Below are 24,752 nucleotides of genomic sequence, written 5' to 3'. Positions count from 1 at the left end.
TTCTCTCTTTGCCTCTCTGTAACTGTGCCTTTCAAATAAACAAAAGAAGAAAAGAGGGGAGGGGAGGGGAGGGGAGAGAGGAGAAAAGACCCCAGGAGCAAAGGCAGTCAAAGCCAAAATTAACAATTGGGATTGCATCAAACTGAGAAGTTTCTGTACGGCAAAAGAAACAGTCAGGAAAGTGAAGAAGCAACCAACAGAATAGGAAAAAACATTTGCAAACTATGCAACAGATAAAGGATTAATAACCAGAATCTACAAAGAGATCAAGAAACTCAACAACAAAACAAGTAACCCACTTAAGAGATGGGTCAAGGACCTCAATAGACATTTTTCAAAAGAGGAAATCCAAATGGCCAACAGACACATGGAAAAATGTTCAGGATCACTAGCAATCAGAGAAAGGCAAATCAAAACCACAATGAGGTTTCACCTCACCTCGGTTAAAATGGCTCACATTCAGAAATCTACCAACAACAGATACTGGCGAGGATGTGGGGAAAAAGGGACACTAACCCACTGTTGGTAATGCAAACTGGTTAAGCCACTATGGAAGTCAGTCTAGAGATCCCTCAGAAATCTGAATATAACCCTACCATACAACCCAGCCATCCCACTCCTTGGAATTTACACAAAGGAAATTAAATTGGCAAACAAAAAAGCTGTCTGCACCTTAATGTTTATTGCAGCTCAATTCACAATAGCTAAGACCTGGAATCAACCCAAATGCCCATCAACAGTAGACTGGATAAAGAAATTATGGGACATGTACTCTACAGAATACTATATAGCAGTAAAAAACAATGAAATCTGTTAATTTACAACAAAATGAAGGAATCTGGAACACATCATGCTGAGTGAAATAAGCCTGTCCCAAAGGGACAAATATCATATGTCTTCCCTGATCGGTAACAACTAACAGACACCAAAAAGGAAACCTGTTGAAGTGAAATGGACACTATGAGAAACAGTGACTTGATCAGCCGTTGTCCTGGCTGTTGATGAACAACTTAATATTTTATCCCTTTTAGTATTTTTTTTGTCCTACTTAATACTATTGGTTGAACTCTGTAATTAACACACAATTATTCTTAGGTGTTGAAATTTAACTGAAAAGTGATCTCTGTTAAATTTAAGAGTGGGAATTTGAGAGGGAGGAGATGTACAATTTGGGACATGCTCAAGCTGACTTGCCCCAAATGGTAGAGTTAGAAACATGCCAGGGGATTCCAATTCAATCCCATCAAGGTGGCATGTACCAATGCCATCTCACTAGTCCAAGCGATCAATTTCAGTTCACAATTGATCATAATGATAGGTCTAAGAGTCAAAGGGATCACATAAACAAGACTAGTGTCTGCTAATACTAACTGACAGAATCAAGAAGGAGAGAACGATCCAACATGGGAAGCAGTTCACACAGCAGACTCATAGAATGACAAATGCCCTAAACAGCACTCTGGCCTCAGAATTAGCCCTTAAGGCATTCGGATATGGCTGAAGAGCCCATGAGAGTATTTCAGGCATGCAAAGCCAAGACACTCTGGCAAACAAAACAAAACAAAACAAAAAACCACCTAAATGAAAGATCTCTGTGAGTGAGATCCCAGTGGAAAGAATGGGCCATCAGAGAAGGAGGTACCTTTCTCTGAAGGGAGAAGAGAACTTCCACTTTGACTATGACCTTGTCTAAATAAGATTGGAGTTGACAAACTCAAAATGCTTACATAGCCTTGGCAACTCATGACAAGAGCCTAGGGTGATTACTTACACCATAAACAAGAGTGTCAATTTGCTAAGTCAACAACAGGAGTCACTGTGCACTTACTCCTCATGTAGGATCTCTGTCCTTAATGTGTTGTACAATGTGAAGTAATGCTGTAACTAGTACTCAAACAGTATTTTACACTTTGTGTTTTGGTGTGGGTGCAAACTGATGAAATCTTTACTTAATATATACTAAACTGATCTTCTGTATATAAAGAGAATTGAAAATGAATCTTGATGTGAATGGAATGGGAGAGGGAGTGGGAGATGGGAGGGTTGCGAGTGGGAGGGAAGTTATGGGGGGGGAAGCCATTGTAATCCATAAACTGTACTTCGGAAATTTATATTTATTAAATAAAAGTTATAAAAAAGAAAAAAAAAGTACAGAGAATTTAAGTTGTCCAAGATCATAAAGTTAAAGAGATCCTTGGCAGAGGCTGGCGCTGTGGTGCAGCACATTAAGACTCCGCCTATGACACTGGCATCCCATGTGGGTGCCGGTTCAAGATCCTGCTATTCCATTCCCATCCAGTTCTCTGCTAACGTGCCTGGGAAAGCAACAGAAGATGTTCTAAGTGCTTGGGCCCCTGCCCCATCCCTGGCTGTTGCAGTCATTTGGGGATTGAACTAGCAGATGGAAACTCTGTCTCACTCTGTCCTCTCTCTGTAACTCTGGATTCCAAATAAAAAAGAACCAAAACCAAAACAAATACCAAAACAAAAACAGGAAGTACTTGGCAGAGCCAGTGTCTGACAGTGGCAGACAAGTCTGGCTGCAGAGTCTACGTTGCTACCTGCTGTGGACACTGCATTGCCTCAACAAATGTCTGGGGATCTACTTGATAAAGAGATGCAGAATCCGACCACTTCTCACTGAAGCTCCACTGCTGCAGAGAGCTGGATCAGAAGTGGAGCAGCTGGGTCTCAAACCAGCGCCCATAAAGGGTGCTGGCACCACTGGTGGCGGCTTTACCTGCTATGCCATAGCGCTGGCTCCAACAATATTTTTCTGATCAATTCATGGCACACGGGCAGACTGGCACTTTTAAAACAAATCAGACTGCAACACTTCTATACCTAAAATTTTCCAATGGGTTTCTATCTCAGGCAGAGTTAAAAATCATAGCTTTTTATTTTTATTTTTATTTTTATTTTTTGACAGGCAGAGTGGACAGTGAGAGAGAGAGACAGAGAGAAAGGTCTTCCTTTGCCGTTGCTTCACCCTCCAATGGCCACCGCGGCCGGCGCGCTGCGGCCGGCGCACCACGCTGATCCAGTGGCAGGAGCCAGGAGCCAGGTGCTTTTCCTGGTCTCCCATGGGGTGCAGGGCCCAAGCACTTGGGCCATCCTCCACTGCACTCCCTGGCCACAGCAGAGAGCTGGCCTGGAAGAGGGGCAACCGGGACAGAATCCAGCGCCCCAACCGGGACTAGAACTCGGTGTGCCGGCGCCGCTAGGCGGAGGATTAGCCTAGTGAGCCGCGGCGCCGGTAAAAAATCATAGCTCTTAACAATGGCCTAAAATGACCAACAAGCCCTTCATACATGACGACAGCTGCACCACAGCGTTCCCATCCTGATTTACCTCACCCCTTACGCTGCTCCTGCTGCACCGGTACAGTGTGGACTCAGGTGCATTTCAGCATTCCTCTGCCTGAACGCGCTTCCCTCAGGCACCACGCACGACTCGCTTCATCAACTCCTTCCAGTCTTTGCTTCAAAGTCACCTTATAATAAGGGCTTCTCTGACTGCCTATTTAAAACCACAACCTATACTGTCACTATGAATATCTTCTTCCTTTCTAGAAAGAACTGTTGACTTTCTGATATATGGCATTTATTTATCATCAACTAGAATGTAAGGTCCATGCAGGGAGAAATTTCTATGTTTTGTAACAACTGAAGCAGTACACAGCACTTAGTAGCTGCTCAGATATTTGTCGAATGAATGAAAATATTTCCTGTTTATTCAGAACACGTTTGGGTGTGCCTATTTCCCATTCTTTCATTATAATCTGAAATATTTCTGTTTATTGTCTTACCAAGATTACTTGTAACTTCCTTCATCTGTGTTACGGCAGGATCTTACTCAAACACTGACTTCTTGAAGCTTCCTGAAGTAACTTATTGTAATACCTCAGAATTATTTGCTGGAGTGGGTATTTGGTGGTTGAGACATGCTCAGGATGCCTGTATTTCATACAGAGTGCCTGCTTAGAATCCTGGTTCCTCTGCTTCTATCCAGCTTCCTGCTAATGCACACTCTGCGAGGCAGCAGGTAATGGTTCAAGTATTTGGGTCCCTGCCACCCACTTAGGAGCCCTGGATTGAGTTCTGGGCTTCTGGCCTCAGAATGGTCCTGCCCCAGCTATTGCAGGAATCTGAAGGAATGAAGGAGTAGGTGGAAGATCTCTCTGCAGCTCTGCTGCTAACCCAATTCCAACTTTTGGCTAATGCTAACCCTGAGAGGCAGCAGGCAGATGGCTCTAGTAGTTGGGTACCTGCCATCCAAGTTGGAGATCTGGACTGAGTTCTAAGCTCCTGGCCTCGGTCTATCCCGGCTGTGGCTGGTGTGGACATCTGGTGAGTAAGTCAGTGGATAGAAGATCTGTTTCTCGGGGCTGGTGAGTGGCATAGTGGGTTAAGCTGCCACTTGCAATACTGGCATCCCACAGAGTGCTGGTTCAAGTCCTGACTGTTCCACTTCTAACCCAGCTTCTTGCTAATGTGCCTGGGAAAGCAGCAGAGAATAGCCCAAGAATTTCAGTCCCTGCACCCATGTGGGAGAACTGAAAGAAGCTCCTGGCTCCGGTCTGACCCGGTTCCAGCTGTTGTGGCCATCTGGAGTGAATCAGTGGATGGAAGAGCTCTCTCTCTCTCTAACTCTGCCTTTCAAATAAAAACATAAACCTTAAAAAAAAAAAACAACTGTGTTTCTCTTTCTAAAAATAAAATATTTTTAAAAAAGCATTCACCGGGGCCGGCGTGGTGGTGCAGACGGTTAAGCTGTTATCTACGATGCCAGCATCCCTCATCGGAGCACTGGTTCAAGTCCTGGCTCTGCTGCTGATCCAGCTCACTGATAAAGTGCCTAGGAAAGCAGCAGAAAATGACCAAAGTACTTGTGTCCCTACCACCCACATGGGAGATCAGAATGGAATTCCAGGCCCTTGGCTTCAACCTGGTCCAGCCCTGGCTGTCGCAGTCATCTGAGGAGTAAACCAGAGAATGGAAGACCTTGATATCTCTGTGTGTGTCTCTGTGTGTCCCTCTCTCTCCCTCCTGCCCGCCCTTCTTCCCTCCCTCCCTCCCTCTGTTACTGTGCCTTTTTTTTTTTTTTAAGAGATTTTATTTATTTGAAGATAGAGTTACAGAGAGAGGTTAGACAGAGAGAGGTCTTGCATCCGCAGGTTCACTACCCAGATGGCCACAACGGCCAGAGCTGAGCCGATCCGAAGCCAGGAGCCAGGAGCTACCTCCGGGTATCCCACGTGGGTGCAGGCACCCAGGACTTGGACCATCTTCTACTGCTCTCCCAGACCACAGCAGAGAGCTGGATCGAAAGAGGAGCAGTTGGGACTATAACTGGTGCCCATATGGGATGCCGGCGCTTCAGGCCAGAGCTTTAACCTGCTGCACCACAGTGCCAACCCCATTCTGCCTTTCAAATAAAAAAAAATAAATATTTAAAGAATAAAAAAGATTTTGCCTCAAGGCAGGCATTTGGCACAACAATTAAAATGAGATGCCTGTATCTCATCCCATACCTGAGTGCCTGGGCTAAGTCCCAGCTCCCCTCTCCATTCCAGCTTCCTGCTTATGTACACACTGTGAAGTAGCAAGTAATGGATCAAGTACTTGCGTCGCTGTCATCGATGTAGGAAGCTCGAAATGATTTCCAGGCTCTTGGCTTTGGCTGGCTCCAGCCCTGGCTGTTTCAGGAATCCAAGGAGTAAACCAGCAGATGGTATACCTGTCTGACTTTCAAAAAAAAAAAAATGTATTTGCCTGAAAAATCAGGTATTTCAGGTTGCCACAACAATTTAAGCTGCAGCTTGCAATGCTGGCGTCTCGTATCAGAGTGCCGGTTTGAATCCAAACTGCTCTGCTTCCAATCCAGCTCTCTGCTAACATGCCTGGGAAGGCAGCTGACAACAGCCCAAGTATTTGGGCCCTTGCCACCCACATGGGAGACCCAGTTGGAGTTCATGGCTCCTAGCTTTTGGCCTGGTCTAGCTCTAGCTATTGTGGCCATTTGGGGAATGAAACAGTGGATAGATCAATCTCTCTCTGAGCCTTTTTATTTTTTATTTTTTATTTTTTTGACAGGCAGAGTGGACAGTGAGAGAGAGAGACAGAGAGAAAGGTCTTCCTTTGCCGTTGGTTCACCCTCCAATGGCCGCAGCGGCCGGCGCACTGCGGCCGGCGCACTGCGCTGATCCGATGGCAGGAGCCAGGTACTTATCCTGGTCTCCCATGGGGTGCAGGGCCCAAGCACTTGGGCCATCCTCCACTGCATTCCCGGGCCACAGCAGAGAGCTGGCCTGGAAGAGGGGCAACCGGGACAGAATCCGGCGCCCCGACCGGGACTAGAACCCGGTGTGCCGGCGCCGCAAGGCGGAGGATTAGCCTAGTGAGCCACGGCGCCGGCTCTCTGAGCCTTTCAAACAAAGAAATATTTTAAAATATGATTAAAAAAATCAAGTATTCCATAATTTTAAAAAAAAGCTTATAGTCAGTTCATACTTTTGCATGAATTATACTCATATATATTAGTATCCCACTCCTTTTTTAAATCTTCATTTATTCATTTTAAAAAATATTTATTTATTTTGAAAAGCAGCATTACAGAGGAGAGGAAGAGGGAGAGAGAGAGACATAGAGAGGTATCTTCTGTCCACTGGTTCACTCCCCAAATGGCCACAATGGCCAGTACTCAGCCAGACCTAAGCCAGGAGCTTCATCTGAGTTGCCCACGTGGGTGCAGGGGCCCAAGCACTTGGGCTATCTTCTGCTGCTTTCCCAAGTGCATTAGCAGGGAGCTGGATGGGAAGTGGAGCAGCTGAGACTCGAACTGGTACCCATATGGGATGCTGGTGTTACAGGCAGTGGCTTTACCCACTATGCCACAGCACCGGTCCCCCTTTACTCATCTGATTCACACCCCAAATGCCCACAACAGCTCAAGTTGGACTAGGCTGAAGCCAGGAGTCAGGAAATCCATTCAGGTCTCCCAAATATGTGGCAGGAACTCAAGTACTTGAGCCATCATTTGGTGCCTACCAGACAGAAAGATGAATGGGAAGCAGATTCCACCCCAGGCACTCCAATATGGGATGAGGCTATCCCAGGTGGGTTGTATCACAACACTCGCCGCAGTACCCAACTCTTAGATTTAGAACATGACTTAAATGCCCAACACTGGGGTGGGTCACTGGTGCAGCAGTGTACATGCTGCTAGCACACTAATGGCCCACAGTGGAGAATCTGGGTTGGAATCCCAGTTCCATTCCCAACCCCAGCTTCCTGGTAACGCAGGCCTCGGGAGGCAGCAGGTGATGACGTTAGCCGTTGGGTCCTTACCATCTGCATGGGAGACTCATGGTGAGTTCTGAGCTCTGGGATCCAGCAGACAGCTGGGGAGTGAGCCACTGGAAGGGAGATCTCTGTCTCTGTGTCTGTCTCCACCTTTCAAACAAACTAATAATGCTCAGTGTTATTCTCTTTCCACATGAACTCTATGAACATTTCAAGGATCGTCTCACCAGGTTTATTCCTTAGTAGATGTCTTAGAAGGCTATGAAGCCTAGGCCGGCGCCGTGCCTCAGTAGGCTAATCCTCCGCCTAGTGGCGCCAGCACACTGGGTTCTAGTCCCGGTTGGGGCGCCGGATTCTGTCCCGGTTGCCCCTCTTTCAGGCCAGCTCTCTGCTGTGGCCAGGGAGTGCAGTGGAGGATGGCCCAGGTGCTTGGGCCCTGCACCCCATGGGAGACCAGGATAAGTACCTGGCTCCTGCCATCGGATCAGCGCGGTGCGCCAGCCACAGCATGCCGGCCGCTGTGGCCATTGGAGGGTGAACCAACGGCAAAGGAAGACCTTTCTCTCTGTCTCTCTCTCTCACTGTCCACTCTGCCTGTCAAAAAAAAAAAAAAAAAAAAAAAAGGCTATGAAGACTCAACATTCAAACTGGCTTAGATGTAAATATGATGATAATGTTTCAAAATTAGTAGTAACTGTTTACTGTATTATCTGGTACACTTCTAAATGCTTTGCTTATATCAACTTAATTATTCCTCAAAAACCCCAGGAAATACACACTATTGTAATCCTCATTTTATAGCTGAGGAAACAGAATCAAAAGTTACATGACGTGCCCAGGGCCACTCAGCCAGGAGGAAACAGAGTCAGATCTGAACACAGAGCTGAGCTTCAGAGTCCTTGCTCTTCATGACAATGCTTCCTCTAGCAGACACGACCCTCAACACTTGGAGCAACAGAAATAGGAGGCACTTCAATTTCCTCAAAGTCAGACTCTGGATGAGAATTCTATTCATGTTCTTCCTGAAATTTATTAACTATATACATGCAAAGTATGAAGCAAGACACTACAGGGAGTGCGGCAGTGGTAGAGAGATGTCACTACCCAAAGGTACTTTACATAATGGGAAGTGGAAAGGGAAGGTCAAAGGATTTCTTTTAGTATATAAAGAACGAATATCAAATACCTGCAGTAGTGATTTCTGCAGGACAGCTGGACAGCAGAAGGGAAAGAATGTGGTGTCAGCTGGAATGTGAATCCTGGTTGAAAACTTACCTGGGCTATTTGAGTCCACTTTCTCATTTTTAAAAAGAAAAGATAACAGCATCTCTCTTACAGGATTAAAAAAGCAAATGTACATATATTTTTTTAATATAGGCTTGAAATCTAAAAGGTCCCAAAAGTAGCTAACACTAAATTAAAGCCCTGTATTTAGGTTTTTCTATAAATATTTCTTGCAAGAACTCTATTTTGTATTATGCCAAGGTTTATAGAGATAAGGCTGAAACAGAGTTGCTTTGAATACTCTGAAACCTATTTTGAAACTTAGCTGAGATAAATAAAATGAAACCCACAAACATATGAGAGGTTTCTATGTACCAGAAAAATAACTAATGACTAGAACACTGTAACTAGCAACTCCAATATAGGAAAATGATATTTTCACCATAAAAGTGCTTGTTATTTGTTGATGAAACAAACACACATTAATTTTTATTATTATTATTATTTTTTTATTTTTTGACAGGCAGAGTGGACAGTGAGAGAGAGAGACAGAGAGAAAGGTCTTCCTTTGCCGTTGGTTCACCCTCCAATGGCCGCAGGGGCCAGCGCGCTGCAGCCGGCGCACCACGCTGATCCGATGGCAGGAGCCAGGAGCCAGGTGCTTTTCCTGGTCTCCCATGGGGTGCAGGGCCCAAGCACCTGGGCCATCCTCCACTGCACTCCCTGGCCACAGCAGAGAGCTGGCCTGGAAGAGGGGCAACCGGGACAGAATCCGGAGCCCCGACCAGGACTAGAACCCGGTGTGCCGGCGCCGCAAGGCGGAGGATTAGCCTAGTGAGCCATGGCGCCGGCCTAATTTAAAAAAAAAAAAAAAAAAAAGCATAGCCACCTTTCAAATCTATTAGGTCAAATTTACAAAAATTCAGTAACTTGGCTGAATTTAAGATTTTTCGAAACAGTTAACATGTCCTTTTTGGAAAACAAAATAAACATATTAGACTGTTATTTAAACGATCTGATCCATTTGAGAATCACTGAGAATAAATGTGGTAACCTTATTAGAATTGTTCTTTTTCAATAAGAACAGAAGCAAAAACAAAAACCCGAAACCCAACACCCTATGACACTTTGCCTCCTAACCTTGCAAAAAAGGATTTGTTATTCTTCCTCTCAGTATAAGCCACATTATTCATGTGTTCCTTAAACTAGAATGTATGCTGTACCTATCCTTTCTTCCTCCTTGAGAAATCAGTTGTTTGCTCTACCTGAGAATGCCAACCTGAGCAGTGGCCCCATGATCTGTGAGTTACCATGGCAGAAGAGGGAGGAGATAAACTATCAAGCACAGTGCATTTGCTACCACATGTCTGCAACCTAACTATATTATCTCAGTATCCCAGCGAGGCAGGTACTGCCGTCCTCATTTTCCACGTGAAAGATGCGGCATAGCAGATCTTGAGCTGTCTGCTCTTTAACACACATATGACTACTCTTATTTAAGAGACTGTAGTTGCAGCATTAGGTATCTACAACTAAACGAAAACATTTTAAACACAGAGGGGCATAGCATTCTTAATATTCTTGAAAAAAATTTCTCAATAGATCATGTTTCTGTCCATCAAAAAATACAAAATTTGGCACAGAAAACCCCAGGCTACTATCTTTCATAGGACCTGTACTTAATTTTGAGATATATTAAATACAAAAAATTACAGGTGGCTTTGGACTAAGCCACTACACAGAGCAGGCTAAGTAAAAACTGTACCACTCATGCTAAAGTTTCACTCCTCTAAGCTGAAACTAAGCTATTTATCTGACCTTCCCAGAAATAAGGATTAGAGAGATAACAGCCAAATTTCCCAAATAGACTAGTTTCAACTGGCATGATAATGAGGCTCTTATGCTTCAATCTTTATAGAAGAAAGATTATCAAGTGAAGTTAGTCCATCAGTTATTTTGCTATTATTCTGTCTCCCTCTCCTGTCCCTGCATCAACAACAAGGGCTGGGCCAGCCTGAAGCCAGGGGCCTGGAACTCCATCCGGGTCTCCTACATGGGTAGCGAGGGCCCAGGAACTCAGGTCATCTTCCAGTGCTTTCCCAGGAGCATGCACATGGAAGCAGAGCAGCCAGGACTTGAACCGGCAATCCAATATGGGAGACACTGGCATTGCAAGAGGCAGTTTAATTCACTTGGTGGCTAATTCCTTCACATGAGATAAGCAATGGTAAGATATCAAATTTTCTGATGAACTACAAATAAACTAAAAGAAGCAAAGTCTATTAGGAAAGGACAAAATCGAGGATTTTGCATATGAAATGAAAAACATTTTTCTAATATATATGGAGCTATCTGCAGGGTAAAAATTGTAGGACAGCCTACAGAAAACTGGGAACAGATAGATGATGGAGGCAATGGTGCTATAGTATTACAGATGCCGACTGTAAAAAGGACTGAGGCTTCTACTATCTAGTTTATTTTGCAATTTATCCATTGCTTTTGCTATGCAAAGCACTGAATAAAGGTAAAGGTAAAGTTCCCATATTAAGCATGGTCTTTTTTTTTTTTTTAAGGTTTTATTATTTATTTGAAAGAGTTTCAGAGAGGTAGAGACAGAGAGAGAGGTCTTCCATCCATTGATTTACTCCCCAGATGGCCGCAATGGCTGCAGCTGTGCCGATCCGAAGCCAGGAGCCTCCTCTGGGTCTCCCACATGGGTGCAGGGGCCCAAGGACTTGGGCCATCTTCTACTGCTTTCCCAGGCCACAGCAGAGAGCTGGATCGGAAAAGGAGCAGCCAGGACTAGAACCGGTGCCCAAATGGGATGCCAGAGCTTCAGGCCAGGGCTTTAATCTGCTGCGCTACAGCACTAGCCCCTAAGCATGGTCTTAACCAGCATGATCTAGTTGGTGAAACATGGAAATATTCAACTGAAGCAGACGTTCAATTAAATAAATGACAATGGATCAGAGACAAAAGATTCCTTGAAAACGGGATAGAGCAATGGATTCAAAAACAAAGGGAAGGGGCCAGCACTGTGGTGCAGCAGGTTAAAGTAACAGCTTGAAGTGCCGGCATCCCATATGGGTGCTGGTTCTAGTCCTGGCTGCTCCTCTTCTGAACCAGCTCTCTGCTATAGCCTGGGAAAGCAGCGGAAGATGGCCCAAGTCCTTGGGCCCCTGCAACCCACATGGGAGAAGCTCCTGGCTCCTGACTTCGGATCAGCTCAGTTCCGGCTCTTGTGGCCATTTGGGGAGTGAGCATGGGATAGAAGACTTCTCTCGCTAACTCTGTATTCAAATAAATAAAAATAAATTAAGAAGTGTTTTATATAGGTGGGGCAAGGAAAGGCATTTCAGGTTGACAGCCTAGGATGATCAGCGGTCCGAAAGAAGGAAATGTAATAGAACCTTCAAGAGATCTGGATGGATCATGAGGCTCTAAAACCACGGCACAGGAAGGGGTTACAGTGGGAGACTATCATTTTGGACTTCATTCCAAGGATATCACTGAAGGTTTCCCAATAATACTATAATCTTGGTAAGAATCTAGACTTACACATCCGGGAGGCTACTTGGTTTTATCAAAATCTGGATGTCCAAAACCAATCACCACAATCTGCCTCAAAACTTGGTCTTCTTACACTGTTCTGTATCTCAAAAAAGCACTGCTAACCATCAAATTACACAAGCAAAAAGCAAACCAAAACAAAGCCCGGAAGCCATTCTTGATGTCTTCTGCCTGGTATCTGTATCTAATCCAACACTAAATTTTATTAATTTTACTTTCCAAATTTCCGTCCTAATACATAATAGTCTCCATCTATTTCCACCACTTTAGGACAAACTCTGATCATTTCTCTCTTGGACCACTTGTCGGGACTATATTCATTCAGGTTCTCATTTAAGCTGAATTAAAAAAAAAAACAGTCCTAAATGACTAAATGCTTAAATTCTTTTAGTTTCCTATAACTTTGAAAATAAAGAATAAAATTCAGACACAGGGGTAGGTGTTTGGCTTAGTATGGTAGTTAAGACACCTGTATCCTACATTGGAGTACATGGGTTCAACATCCAGCTCTGGCTGGTTCCCATCAACCATGTGGTAAACAGGAATTAAGTTCCTGGTTCCCAGCCATGGCCTGGGCCCAGCACTGGCCACTGTGGGCATTTGGGGAAGTGGCATTTGGGGAATGAACCAGCAAGTGGAAGCTCTCTGCTTCTCAAATGAGTGAAAATGAAAAAGAACTTCAACACAGTCTACGAAGTCCTGCATGGCTTGGCCCTGGCTCTGCCTCTCTAGAGCTTCACTTCAGAGTATGCTTTCTCTTACTTCTCTCTCTCTACTCTGGCCTTTCCAGACTACAGTGCTCATCCTACTTCTGCTTATCCTTTTTTTTTAAAGATTTATTTATTTATTTGAAAGGCAGATTTACAAAGACAGAGGAGAGGCAGAGAGAGAGGCCTTCTATCCGCCACTTCACTCCCCATTTGGCTGCAACGGTCAGAGCTTCACCCATCTGAAGCCAGGAGCCAGGAGTTTCTTTAGTATCTCCCACATGGGTGTATGGGCCCAAGCACTTGGGCCATCTTCTACTGTTTTCCCAGGCCATAGCAGAGAGCTGGATCGGAAGAGAAGCAGCTGGCACTCGAACTGGTGCCCATATGGGATGCCGGCACTACAGGCAGCGGCTTTACTCACTATGCCACAGCGCCAGCCCCTGCTTACTTATTCATTGTCCATCTCTCAGCCAGCCATTTAGCTAGGTGCTGGGTACATAATGATGAACAAAACAAAGAATCTTGCCTTCATAAAGGTTATAGCTGAGTGGGGGAAAGTAGTAGAGACAAAACAAATGAGTAATCAAATATAAATTACAAAAAGTGCTATTCAAAAAAAGAAGAGAGTGCTGGGACAAAGGGAATAATACAAAGGATGGAAACCTGTTTTAGACTAGGAGATCACAAAAAGTTTCTTTTGAGAGGGGCATTTGAGTCTATGGCCATACCACCCTGAACACGCCCGATCTCTTCTGATCACGGAAGCTAAGCAGGGTCAGGCCTGGTTAGTACTTGCATGGGAAAGAGGTGCTTTTGAAGTGAGCCCTCAAAGGAGAAAATAAAGTCATTAGTGTAACCAGGCCATACATGAAGAAAAGCATGATTCCTGTAGGTTTCACAGCAAGAGAATACAGAATTTGGACTATTATAATGATGACAAATATAGAGTTAAGGAATTCAGCAATTCAAAAAGAGAAAAAGTTTTTTTTTTTACAAGTATTTACAAGATTTTTTTTACAAGTATTCACTACTTCTTGGAATTTATTTGATGAAGTTAAGACTGTGTTACCAAAAAGGCATAGGAAAAGGTGGTCAGAAAGCAGGCAGGGGCGCCTGGCAGGTATCCTACATGAGTATTCTGATGAGTGTATTTACAAGGCTTACATAACCAGTGAGTCAGCAGAAAGTCAGGTGTCAATGGATCTCTTGTGCCCACTCTAAGCAGCCAGGAAACCCTCGCTGCTGGTGAGAAGAGAGGCCGAAGAACAAGATCTGAGGTTGGCTAATAAAACACAGTCACACACCTTCCAGTAACATTTGCCCAAAGATGTACGATAGGAAAAAGTAAAGCTTTGAGATCAGAAAAACCTAAGAAACAGGATCCAACTTAAAGACAGAGCCTGGTTCATAGGTATAATACAAACCATTTTTTTTTAATTTAATAAAATGCTTAGGTAGATTCCAAAATCAAGACTTGAAAATCTGCTAAACCCAAAATTTTAAAAAGAAAAATCCTCATCTTTATTGCGGTCTTAAATATTTCAGGGCTACCTTCTGCAACTATCTGTTCTTTATTACAGGCGCATAGGCATACGCAAATAGTTTCATAATCACAAAATTGGGTCTGGCAAAGAAAGTGTACAAAAGAGAACCTAAGAGGGACTCAGCATAGTAGAAGCAGAGCAGCACCGCACAACCACTTGCTAAGGAACGGCAATGCTAATGAACCAAGACAAACAGCCGCCAACGCACAGCCATGAAAATAGTAGCCGCCTCCATCTCCACACTTCTGTTCCTAGCCTATTACTGCTCCAGTGGTAACAGCTCAGAAAGTGGAGGAAGCTTGTATTTTTCTCTTTCCATAGGCAGAGTTACAGATAAAGAGTAATTCTGACTATTCAAAAGGAAAAAGGGATCTAATTGTTAGTCAGCATTCTTTACTCTGGAAATTCCTGGCTTTTGTCTGTTCATAGACATCAGGAAAAACAGGTCACAACGTAAATGACCAGAAATCATGTTTTCTATTCTAGCTCCTGTAGTTATCCTTTTTCATCAAACATGATCCTGCAATATATTTTCATTATTGCTAAAATGCAAGTCTTTATACAGGAAATTCACAGAGTAAGAAAAAAAAAATCACAAGCAACACATTAATCTTACCAAACCCCCCCATCAGGCAGTCTGCCGATTGTGCTTGCCACAAAGCGCAGCCTTCATTTGTGCAGTGCCAGAGCAAGCTCGGATCATGAGAACAAATCACAACCTCTCTTGGCTGTAAGCTCTGTCCATTTGTCCCAGCTTCCCAACTGCGGAGGGGCTGTGGCGTGGTCTCTGACTGCTGCACGTCCTCGGTGTCTGAGAATCACGCTGTGAATGAGGGCGGCCACCACTGGGAATGCGTTCTCCCACTTAACAGCCAGCCACACGAAGCTCCTCGTGGATCCCTGGCTTCTCACCTGCACAATCTCAGAGAAGTGCCCTTCACAGAACACGCAGGTACAGCCGCACCACATCAACATCCCCACATGGCCAAGCCTCCGCAGTGCCCACCTCAGCCTACGTGCAGTTCCGGTTCTGTCTCCTTCCTGCATCAACTCTTTCAGCTTTCTCCATCTGGGAGCCTGGGAGGACTCTGCTGAACAAACAGAAAGCTTCTGCCAAACAAGCATCCGTGTGTGTGTGTGTGTGTGTGCACGCGCGCGCTCGCGCGGCTGTCTGCTAGAGCTGCTAAAGCAAATGAATAGTTTGAGAATGGAGATCACAAACAGTATCTGCCTCTCTTCTCCAGCTGTGAGCATCTTTTATAAAAGACAAAAGCATCTAACTGGTTGGATTTAAAGCTACAGGACAGTAATTCAACATTTACATTTACCTTCTGATTTAAATCAGATTAAGCTGAGAGAACAGCATAAGAAGATAAAAAACATTCTAAACAATATTGTTTGGGTAACTTGATTTAGTATCACAAAGAAAAAACCTACTAAAGGCTTCCATGAAGGACCAGAAGATCACCAGAATAGAATTCCAGAGTGTCCTAATATTTCTTCTCGTATTTTTCACTTCATTTCACTTCTCTTATTTCTAAGTTCATAAAATCAAGCCTGAGACGCTGGTCCTAGTTCGCTGAGGACAAGGAAGAAGATGCTTCTGAATGAAAAGCCCTGTGACTCTCTGAACTCTGAAGAGAAGACTGAAACTCCACCTTCGTGAGCCCAGGCTCAGCCCATGGATGGTCCCACTCTGCTTACTGACTGATCACAACACTGCATGAGATGACACTGCTCATGCCCTGAAGAAGTCACTTTGGTTTTTGGCAAGCTATCATATCTGAACTTTATCCCTTCATTTGTAAAAGCAGTTGTAGGGAATGCACATAAGAAGAATTCTAATGATTATAAAATACAGTGTAGCAGCTATAAAATACTAAATACTTCTCCAAGGTTAACATGTATGAAGTTATCAGACATGAAGACAATTCAGTATCATACAATACAGTCCTTTCTATGAGCCTGGAGCAGTGCTAATTTCTGTACTTCTGGGCAGGCACCGGGGCTGAGATGTTCAGGCCTGCATAATACTGATTAAGTGAAAGCAGGTTTTTCTCATCGTCAGCATTCACCAGCTACAGGTAACATTCTTTAGGGCAGGTGAAGCATCGGGAATGGAATCCACAGCACATTGAATGGATGTGAAGAAAAATGTTGGGTTGAAAACCATGGCTCTAGAAATTTCTCTTCTACATGCAGAAGCACAGAACTTGACTTTCTAGAACAAATTAATAAATTTATGACACTAGAAGTTTCGTCATGGTTTCACTTAAGTATTTGTTTACTCAAATCCTGTACTGCTAGCATCAACACTAGTTTCTGTTTGCTTAATTGTGTTTATTTGCATTTTCAGTATCTTGTTTTTCTCATACAGGGAAACTTTACTCAGTCACAAAGAGGAACGGCACTGACACATGCTACAATGTGAATAAATCTTGAAAACATTATGCTGAATGAAAAAATCCAGACACAAAAGGCCACACATCTATACAAAATGTCCTGAGTAGACATTTACTGAGACAGAAGACACATTGGGGCCTTCCAAGAGTTCAATGTATGGGGTAGGGTTGGAGAGTGAAATCTAAGGAGGGAGGGGTTTATTTGGGAGTAAGAAAATTGTTTTAACATTTACTGTAGTAATAGTTGTACAACTCCATGACTTCTAAGTAAGCAAATCCTATCTCAATAAAGATGCTAACAAATAATAAAGGACAGAATCCAGACGTCTTCTTTAGACAGGGATTCACTGGTGCAACTGTGCTAAAACTCACTTCCAAATGGCGCATACTTTTTTTAAAAGATTTATTTATTTATTTGAAAGAGTTATACAGAGAGAAGGAGAGGCAGAGAGAGAGAAAGGTCTTCCATCCACTGCTTCATTCCCCAATTAGCTGCAACGGCTGGAGCTATGCAGATCCGAAGCCAGGAGACAGGAGCTTCTTGCTGGTCTCCCATGCAGTTGCAGGGGCCCAAGGACTCGGGATATCTTCTACTGCTTTCCCAGGCCATACCAGAGGGCTGGATCAGAAGTGGAGCAGCTGAGACTTGAACCGCGCCCATATGAGATGCCGGCACTGTATGCAGCAGCTTTCCCCATCACACCACAGCACCGGCCCCTGGTGCATAATGTTAAGCCTGTTCCTAGAATCAGAAGTCCTTTGTGTTCTTTCTTGGCCTTGGAATACAGGACTGGGCAGGGGGTGAGTTTCTGATATACAGTGTGGTTCTGCCATGCACTAAAAAAAGAGTCTGGATTTTCCGGTCTCATAAATAATAATCACACTGTTTTTAAAAGTTCATAGTCTGCCTAGCACAGGATATTTTTATTCAGTTTTTGTCCATTTTACAATAGGAAACGTACTTCATACCTCACTGTCTCCATCTCCACATATAAATCTTTCCAAAGTGTAAGCTGAGTTTTCACGCTCACTTTGGTCTTCTTAGTAGCATTCTTTGCAGTTCTCTCAAGAAAGCAAGCCTGTCCGGCTTTGTGGTTGTTCAAGAGAGTAAAGATACACTACACAGTAGTGTTTGAAGACTCCAATATGCACATTGCCTGTAATTACATGTGGGCCCACTTATAAACTGTGATCAGTATCTTCTTTTAAAACAATTATGTTGTAAAACTTTGAAGGGCAAGTGGGCATAAAAGAAAGTAAAAGCAAAAATTATGTGTCACCTCACTACTCCTAGACCAAACAAATCACTGTTGTAAACCTATCTTTTTATTATTATTATTATTATTTAAAGATATGTATGGGGCTGGCACTGTGGTGTAGTGGGTACAGCTGCCACCTGCAGTGCTAGCATCCCATATGGGTGCTGGTTCGAGTCCCTGCTGCTCCACTTCCAATCCAGCTCTCTGCTACGGCCTGGGAAAGCAGTGGAAGATGGCCGAAGTGCTTGGACCTCTGCCACCCGCATTGAAGACCTGGATGAAGCTCCTGGCTCCTGGTTTTGGCCTTGCACAGCCTCAACCATTATGGCCATTTGGGGAGTGAATCAGCAGATGGAAGATCTGTCTCTTCCTCTAACTCTGCCTTTCAAATAAATAAAATAAGTCTTTATTAAAAAAAGTTTCACTAAGATACTAATGAATACATCTGATAGAACCAATTTGCCTTAAAAGTGAGTCTAATTGGCCAGCGCCGCAGCTCACTAGGCTAATCCTCTGCCTGCGGTGCCGGCATTATGGGTTCTAGTCCCGGTTGGGGTGCCGGTTCTGTCCTGGTTGCTCCTCTTCCAGTCCTCTCTGCTGTGGCCTGGGAGGGCAGTGGAGGATGGCCCAAGTGCTTGGGCCCTGCACCTGCATGCGAGACCAGGAAGAAACCCCTGGCTCCTGGCTTCGGATTGGTGCAGCGCGCCAGCCGTAGCGGCCATTTGGGGGGTGAACCAGCAGAAGGAAGACCTTTCTCTCTGTTTCTCTCTCTCACTGTCTAACTCTGCCTGTAAAAAAAAAAAAAAAAAGTGAGTCTAACTAGCTACATTAGCCCGTTATATCTCCTCTCAGTTCCCAAAGTAAATCCCATCAGAACTGTAATTCTGAGGATTTCCTGGTCCTCTCAAATATTTTTTGTTTTTGCTTTACAGAGCTAAATAAGCACTTATATTTAATATACTCCTAAAATTCCAAGAAAGTAATACTTTAAATATGCTAGAAAAAGGAAACAAAAAGAAATTCTCAAAGGAATTACAGGTTTAGAAACATTCTAAAAATTCAAACTCACACTCTTAAGGCAAATCAAGACCAGTGTTGTCAGAGTTAAAAATAATGCTGTGTACATTTTGAGTTTGTGTGAACAGTTAATCTGAACCTCCTAAATTTATAGTTCACTGGAAAAATAAGCTAATATTACTCTTCATACATAAAGCTTAATAACTTAAAAAATAAAACTCTTAGTTCACCTAAATTGATCAGAATGCTGATAACTTTTTATATCAATGGCATATGATCTCACTGTAATTTAGAATAAGATACTAATTTTTAAAAAAAGATTTATTTATTTATTTGAAAGGCAGAGTTAGAGAAGGAGAGAGAGAGAGATCGCTCTTCCACCTGCTGGTTCACTCCCCAAATGTTCACAATGGCCAGCCAGAAGCTTCTTCTGGGTCTCCCACATGGGTGGCTGGGGCCCAAAGAGTTGGGCCATCTTCCGCTGCTTTCCCAAATACATTAGCAGGGAGATGGATTGGAAGTGGAGCAGCCAGGACTTAAATGGGCACCCATTTGGGATGCCAGAACTGCAGGTGGAAGCTTAACCTGCTATGCCACAGTGCTGGCCCCTATAATCACACACTAATGTTAAACGGTGCAAGTTAATAAGTAATTCTTGGATGCTTGTATATGCTATCAGAGTGCTTACATATCTGGGTCATGTTAATAAATGGGTTGGTTTTTGCCACAGTAAAAAGGTATAAAACAGGGCAGGCATTAAGGTGCAATGGGTTAAGCCACCTCTTGGGATACCTTCAACCTGTATCAGAGTGCTGGTTCTAGTCCTGGCTCCTCTGCTTTCAATCCAGCTCCTGCTAATGTCCCTAAAAAAGGCAATGGATAATACCTAGATTCCTGCCACCCCCGTGGGAAACCTGGATGGAGTTGTAGGCACCTGACTTTGGCCTTGCTTCGCCCTGGATGTTGCAGCCATCTGTACTGAGTCAGTAGATGGAAGGTCATTTTCTCTCTGTGATACTTTCCTTTCAAATAAACAAAAGAGATATAAAAGTGTGTGGCTGTAGAAAGTATCATGTGTATTCATGAGCTTTACTAGTCTACTAACATGCACGTGCATGACAGATAATTCTTATTACCTGCTTCTTCCATGCAGTTCTCTATGAAACCTAAGTTCTGACTGACAGAGTTTGTTGGAACTATACTGGAGCAACAGTGGCAGAGAAATACAAGCTGTAAGTTCTCCCATTTTTCATGGAAATAAAAAATAAAAGCTTTTGGGGCCGGCACTGTGGTGTAGTGGGTTAACACCCTGGCTTGCAGTGCCGACATCCCATATGGGCACCAGTTCGAGTCCCGGCTGCTCCTCTTCCAATACAGCTCTCTGCTATGGCCTGAGAAAGCAGTAGAAGATGGCCCAAGTCCTTGGGCCCCTGCACCTTCCTGGCTTCGGATTGGCGCAGCCCCGGCCGTTGAGACCAATTGGGGAGTGAACCACTGGATGGAAGACCTCTCTCTCTCTCTCTCTCTCTCTCTGCCTCTTCTCTCTCTGTGTAACTCTTGACTTCCAAAAAAAAAAAAAAAAAATCTTTAAACAAAAACTTTTTTGTCCCATAGTGAAAGTTTCTTCCAGAATTTGAAAGAAAGACAAATCTTAGAAAGAGAAATTTGATTTAACTTAGGAAATACGATTATCTTTTCCATAATTTTTGGAGATAGAGTGATTTTCTGTTTAGAAAGAACAAGTTTTTTTTTTTTTTAAAGAAAGATTTTATTCATTTGAAAGGCAGAGTTACAGAGAGAGGGGGGGGCTCTTTCATTCACTAGTTCATTTCCCAAATGGTCACAATGGCCAGGGCAGGGCCAGGCTGAAGCCAGAAGCCAGGAGCTTCATCTGGGTCTCCCACATGGGTGCAGGGGCACAGACTCTTGGGCCATATTCTGCTGCTTTCCCAGGTGCATTACCAGGGAGCTGGACTGGAAGTGGGACAAGCAGGAGAGACACTGGTGACCACATGGGATGCTGGTGTCACAGGTGGCAGAGTAACCACTTTCCCACAACGCAGGCCCCCAAGCTGGCTTCTTAATTACAGCACCAAATGCTTACCCTTCTTAAACTACTTCTTTTTTTTTTATTTTTTTTTTATTTTTTATTTTTGACAGGCAGAGTGGACAGTGAGAGAGACAGAGAGAAAGGTCTTCCTTTGCCGTTGGTTCACCCTCCAATGGCCGCCGCGGCTGGCGCGCTGCGGCCGGCGCACCGCGCTGATCCGATGGCAGGAGCCAGGAGCCAGGTGCTTTTCCTGGTCTCCCATGGGGTGCAGGGCCCAAGCACCTGGGCCATCCTCCACTGCACTCCCTGGCCACAGCAGAGGGCTGGCCTGGAAGAGGGGCAACCGGGACAGAATCCAGCGCCCCGACCGGGACTAGAACCCGGTGTGCCGGCGCCGCAAGGCGGAGGATTAGCCTAGTGAGCCACGGCGCTGGCCCTTAAACTACTTCTAATTCCAGTTTTAACAGATCCTGCACCTGTCATCTGTATCAAATATTTAGTAACTGATTTCCACTGAATTCTCAGCATTCAGAAGTTTACCACTTGCACAGGATATCAAACACATCTTTTCAAATCAAGGTATTTTATAATCATATATATATGGAATATATACAAGAATGATACATGTGTGAAAGACTCTTGTTTCATCAGGTATGACTAACCAGTTTACAAAAAAATAGTAAGCTTTACACACAGAACTGACATGTACAAAAAAAAGATCTTTCCAGGAAAGCTGGCCTGATGCTTTGGTTAAGGGGCCCACCTCCTTATCTGAAACATGAAGGTACTTCACAAACTTCTTGGAAAAAAAAAATAAAAACTTATGCATGAATTTCAAAATTCTTTTGCACCAAAATAAATATATCTTTTAATTACATTTTTCTTTGAATTTTTCAAAGTACCTGCATACTCTCCAGAGATATATCAAGAATATTTTATTTGATGACACAAAAGCTTTCCTTAAAAATAATTTAAAAGTCTGTGTTACTTTATTAAAAAAAAACCTGTTCATTACTATTTTTCACTGAGTTTTTTGCAGATTGCTTATCACTGACAAGCTACTGAGTATACTCTCAGAAATAAAAGTGACCCCAAGTTCCATTAGAATCTAATAAATTTACACACTGTTGAATAAATATAATCTGGGTAGTAACACATAAAACATAAAGAAGTTCAGAACCTCGTTTTTTGAGAAAGCACTTTTTCTCAATAACACAATCTACTAATAGTCATCTTTACTGTGTTCAACAATGTTGAGTGTTGGGGGCTGCCAAAAATTTCATAGGGGAATAGATGTTATCCTTTCAACATTACCAGGGAAAAGACACCTTTTAAAAATTATTTTATTATGCAACATTTCAAAATATATTAAGTGCATGGCCAACACAATCCTCCTGTCCCACATGAGTTGGAAGGAAGTTCCAGACAAAACATGTTTCTTTTAAAAGCCAAGGATACTCCCAGAGGCTTTCCTATATATTCTTATGAAAACCTATCAGCTGTCAGATGTCATCAATACCATTTCATTCTTCAGACAAAAGGCCTCTGTCCTCCTCCTTTCTCTTCACCCTTTACTGTATTTTATTTATGAAGCAGCCAATGGCAAAACTGCTAAAGGGCCCCAAGAATACTCTGTTTGATAAGACCTATATTTTCTTGATGTTGATGTCTGATTACTACTGGGATAAGTTTTTTTCCAAAATGGCAAAAGAAAGGAAGAGAAAAATTGAGTCAAAGGAAGAAATAACATGATAAATCAGTATCTGCAGTCACTCACTTGAGAATATTTTTGAGGGTAGGTTAAGGATAAAGCGGGAGATCAGTTGGCTGTGTGTTCCTCAAGGAGTCTCGTGTCCAGCTCTCCCCTATCTGGCAACCAGTTCAAACAGAAAGTTCCTAACTGCACTGACCTCTCACTGGGATTCAATAATGATAGGTTTTATGTGACTCCAGCCACTCTATTTAAGTAAAAGGGAACACCCCTAAACACTCAGTAGGTGGGGAAGCAAAAAATGTCAAAGCAAAGGAACTGGAATAGAGTTTAAAATCTTTTGAGATTACTATGGTCATATGAACATCCAAATAAAGCAAGTAGTTTCTTTTACTGCTTAGAACCAATGAGTTTACAAAGCAGGGCAACAAAGACTTCTGCTTAGTGCCAGAATAATCGGGTTTCAAGAAAGAATAAAGGCATTGACACAAGCTATTACCTGTTTTGCCATCCAAGATACTTAACTGAAGAAATTCGATCAGTAACTAAGATTGCTTATTTACTTCAAAGGGATCAAGTGCCACAGTGTCATATACTTCTGCCCTAGTCTGTAATTTATAAAGAATACAGGTTTATTTAGCTCACAGTTCTGGAGCGTGGGAAGTCTGAGAACATGATGCTGGCATCTGCACATTATCTGATGAGGGCGTTCATGCTCAATCATAACATGATGCAGACATCACAAGGCAAGATTCAGCAAGAGTGCTAGCTGATCTCTCTTCTTTCTATAAAGCCATTAATGCCATCATGGGGACCCCATTCATACGACCTCATATAATCCTAATCAGCTCTCTAAGGCTCTTCCTCCAATACCATTAGAACTTGGGGGCACACTCAAATCAGAGCAACCACCTAAGGGACTCAACGATGCTACAGGAAGCTGTTTCACAATTGCAGGTGCCAGGAAACCCCGATGGTAACACCATTTCTCATTCAAGGATGGGCCAGCTAATTTCCAAATACTACTTGTAGGGCAACTGCAGAGGCATACAAAAGTTTACTTTATAAAATGAAATGCTATAACTAAATGCTATTTGTGATGTCATGAGACATAGTACAGAATAGTAGTTTCCAACTTGGGGCTCATAAAGGGTCAGTCGTTTCCAGAATTTCCAAAGGCTCAATAAGTACGTACTCTATGATAGAGTTGAAGAGGCAGAACAAAAGAATAAATCTTGGATGATTTTGTTTAGAATTATAATTACCTGATGTAGTACAACTGGACCATTGCTGTTCTACAATACTGACTGGTGGTTGGTCCTTAATCTGGGGGCGGGGGGACAGTATGTGTTGCAGGTAAAGAAACATTTTTGAAATAGCAGGCTCATGAGGAAAGTAAAAATAATACCCTTGGTAGGGATCAGCTTGATTTAAGTTTCATGTTCCAAATTAGGATACACCTTCAATGTTAAATAAAGAAAACTTAGAAATTTTAAACATACAAAAAGCTCAAGCAGCGTTAATTCAGTGTTTACACTGTTGGAAAATTATTAGTAAAAGTAATATACAGATAACCTACATTGTTTTATTTACTTTTTATTTATTCATTTTTAAGGTTTATTTATTTATTTGAAAGGCAGAGTTAGAGAGAGAGAGAGAGAGAGAGAGAGAGAGGGAGGGAGGGAGGGGGAGAGGGAGAGGGAGGTCTTCCATCCACTGGTTGACTCCCCAAATGGCCACAACAGCTGGAGCTGGGCTGATCCGAAGCCAGGAGCTAGGAGCTTCTTTTCGGTCTTTCACAAAGGTGCAGAGGGCCAAGCACCTGGGCCATCTTCCACTGCTTTCCTAGGCCACAGCACAGAGCTAGATCGAAAGTGAAGCAGCTGGGATTCAAACCGGCGCCCATGTGGGATGCTGGCACTGCAGGCGATGGCTTTACTGCTAACGCCACAGTGCTGGTT

General features: G+C 43.4%; 1 protein-coding gene across 34 annotated transcripts in view; it reads right to left on the bottom strand.

Annotated features, from left to right (window-relative positions):
- Nucleotides 1–24,752, bottom strand: part of TMCC1 (transmembrane and coiled-coil domain family 1) — a 246,548-nt gene that overhangs the window by 30,615 nt on the left and 191,181 nt on the right. Inside the window, exon 1 of one of the 34 annotated variants that reach the window (XM_070051071.1) lies at nt 15,072–15,680. The exons of 30 other annotated variants lie outside the window; for them this stretch is intronic. Coding sequence is in view for 1 of the 4 variants with exons in the window: in XM_051851754.2 (XP_051707714.2) it covers nt 15,265–15,399 (135 nt within the window). In the remaining 3 variants the exon portion in view is untranslated. Of the gene's footprint in view, nt 1–14,968; nt 15,681–24,752 lie in introns of those variants that run through there. 3 more of the 34 variants (XM_051851759.2, XM_051851754.2, XM_070051070.1) reach the window with 3 other exon arrangements.

This window comes from Oryctolagus cuniculus, chromosome 10 (assembly GCF_964237555.1).
Source record: "Oryctolagus cuniculus chromosome 10, mOryCun1.1, whole genome shotgun sequence".
Lineage (NCBI taxonomy): Eukaryota > Metazoa > Chordata > Mammalia > Lagomorpha > Leporidae > Oryctolagus > Oryctolagus cuniculus.
Note: the sequence above shows the minus strand (reverse complement) of the source record. Positions and strands in the feature narration are given on the sequence as shown.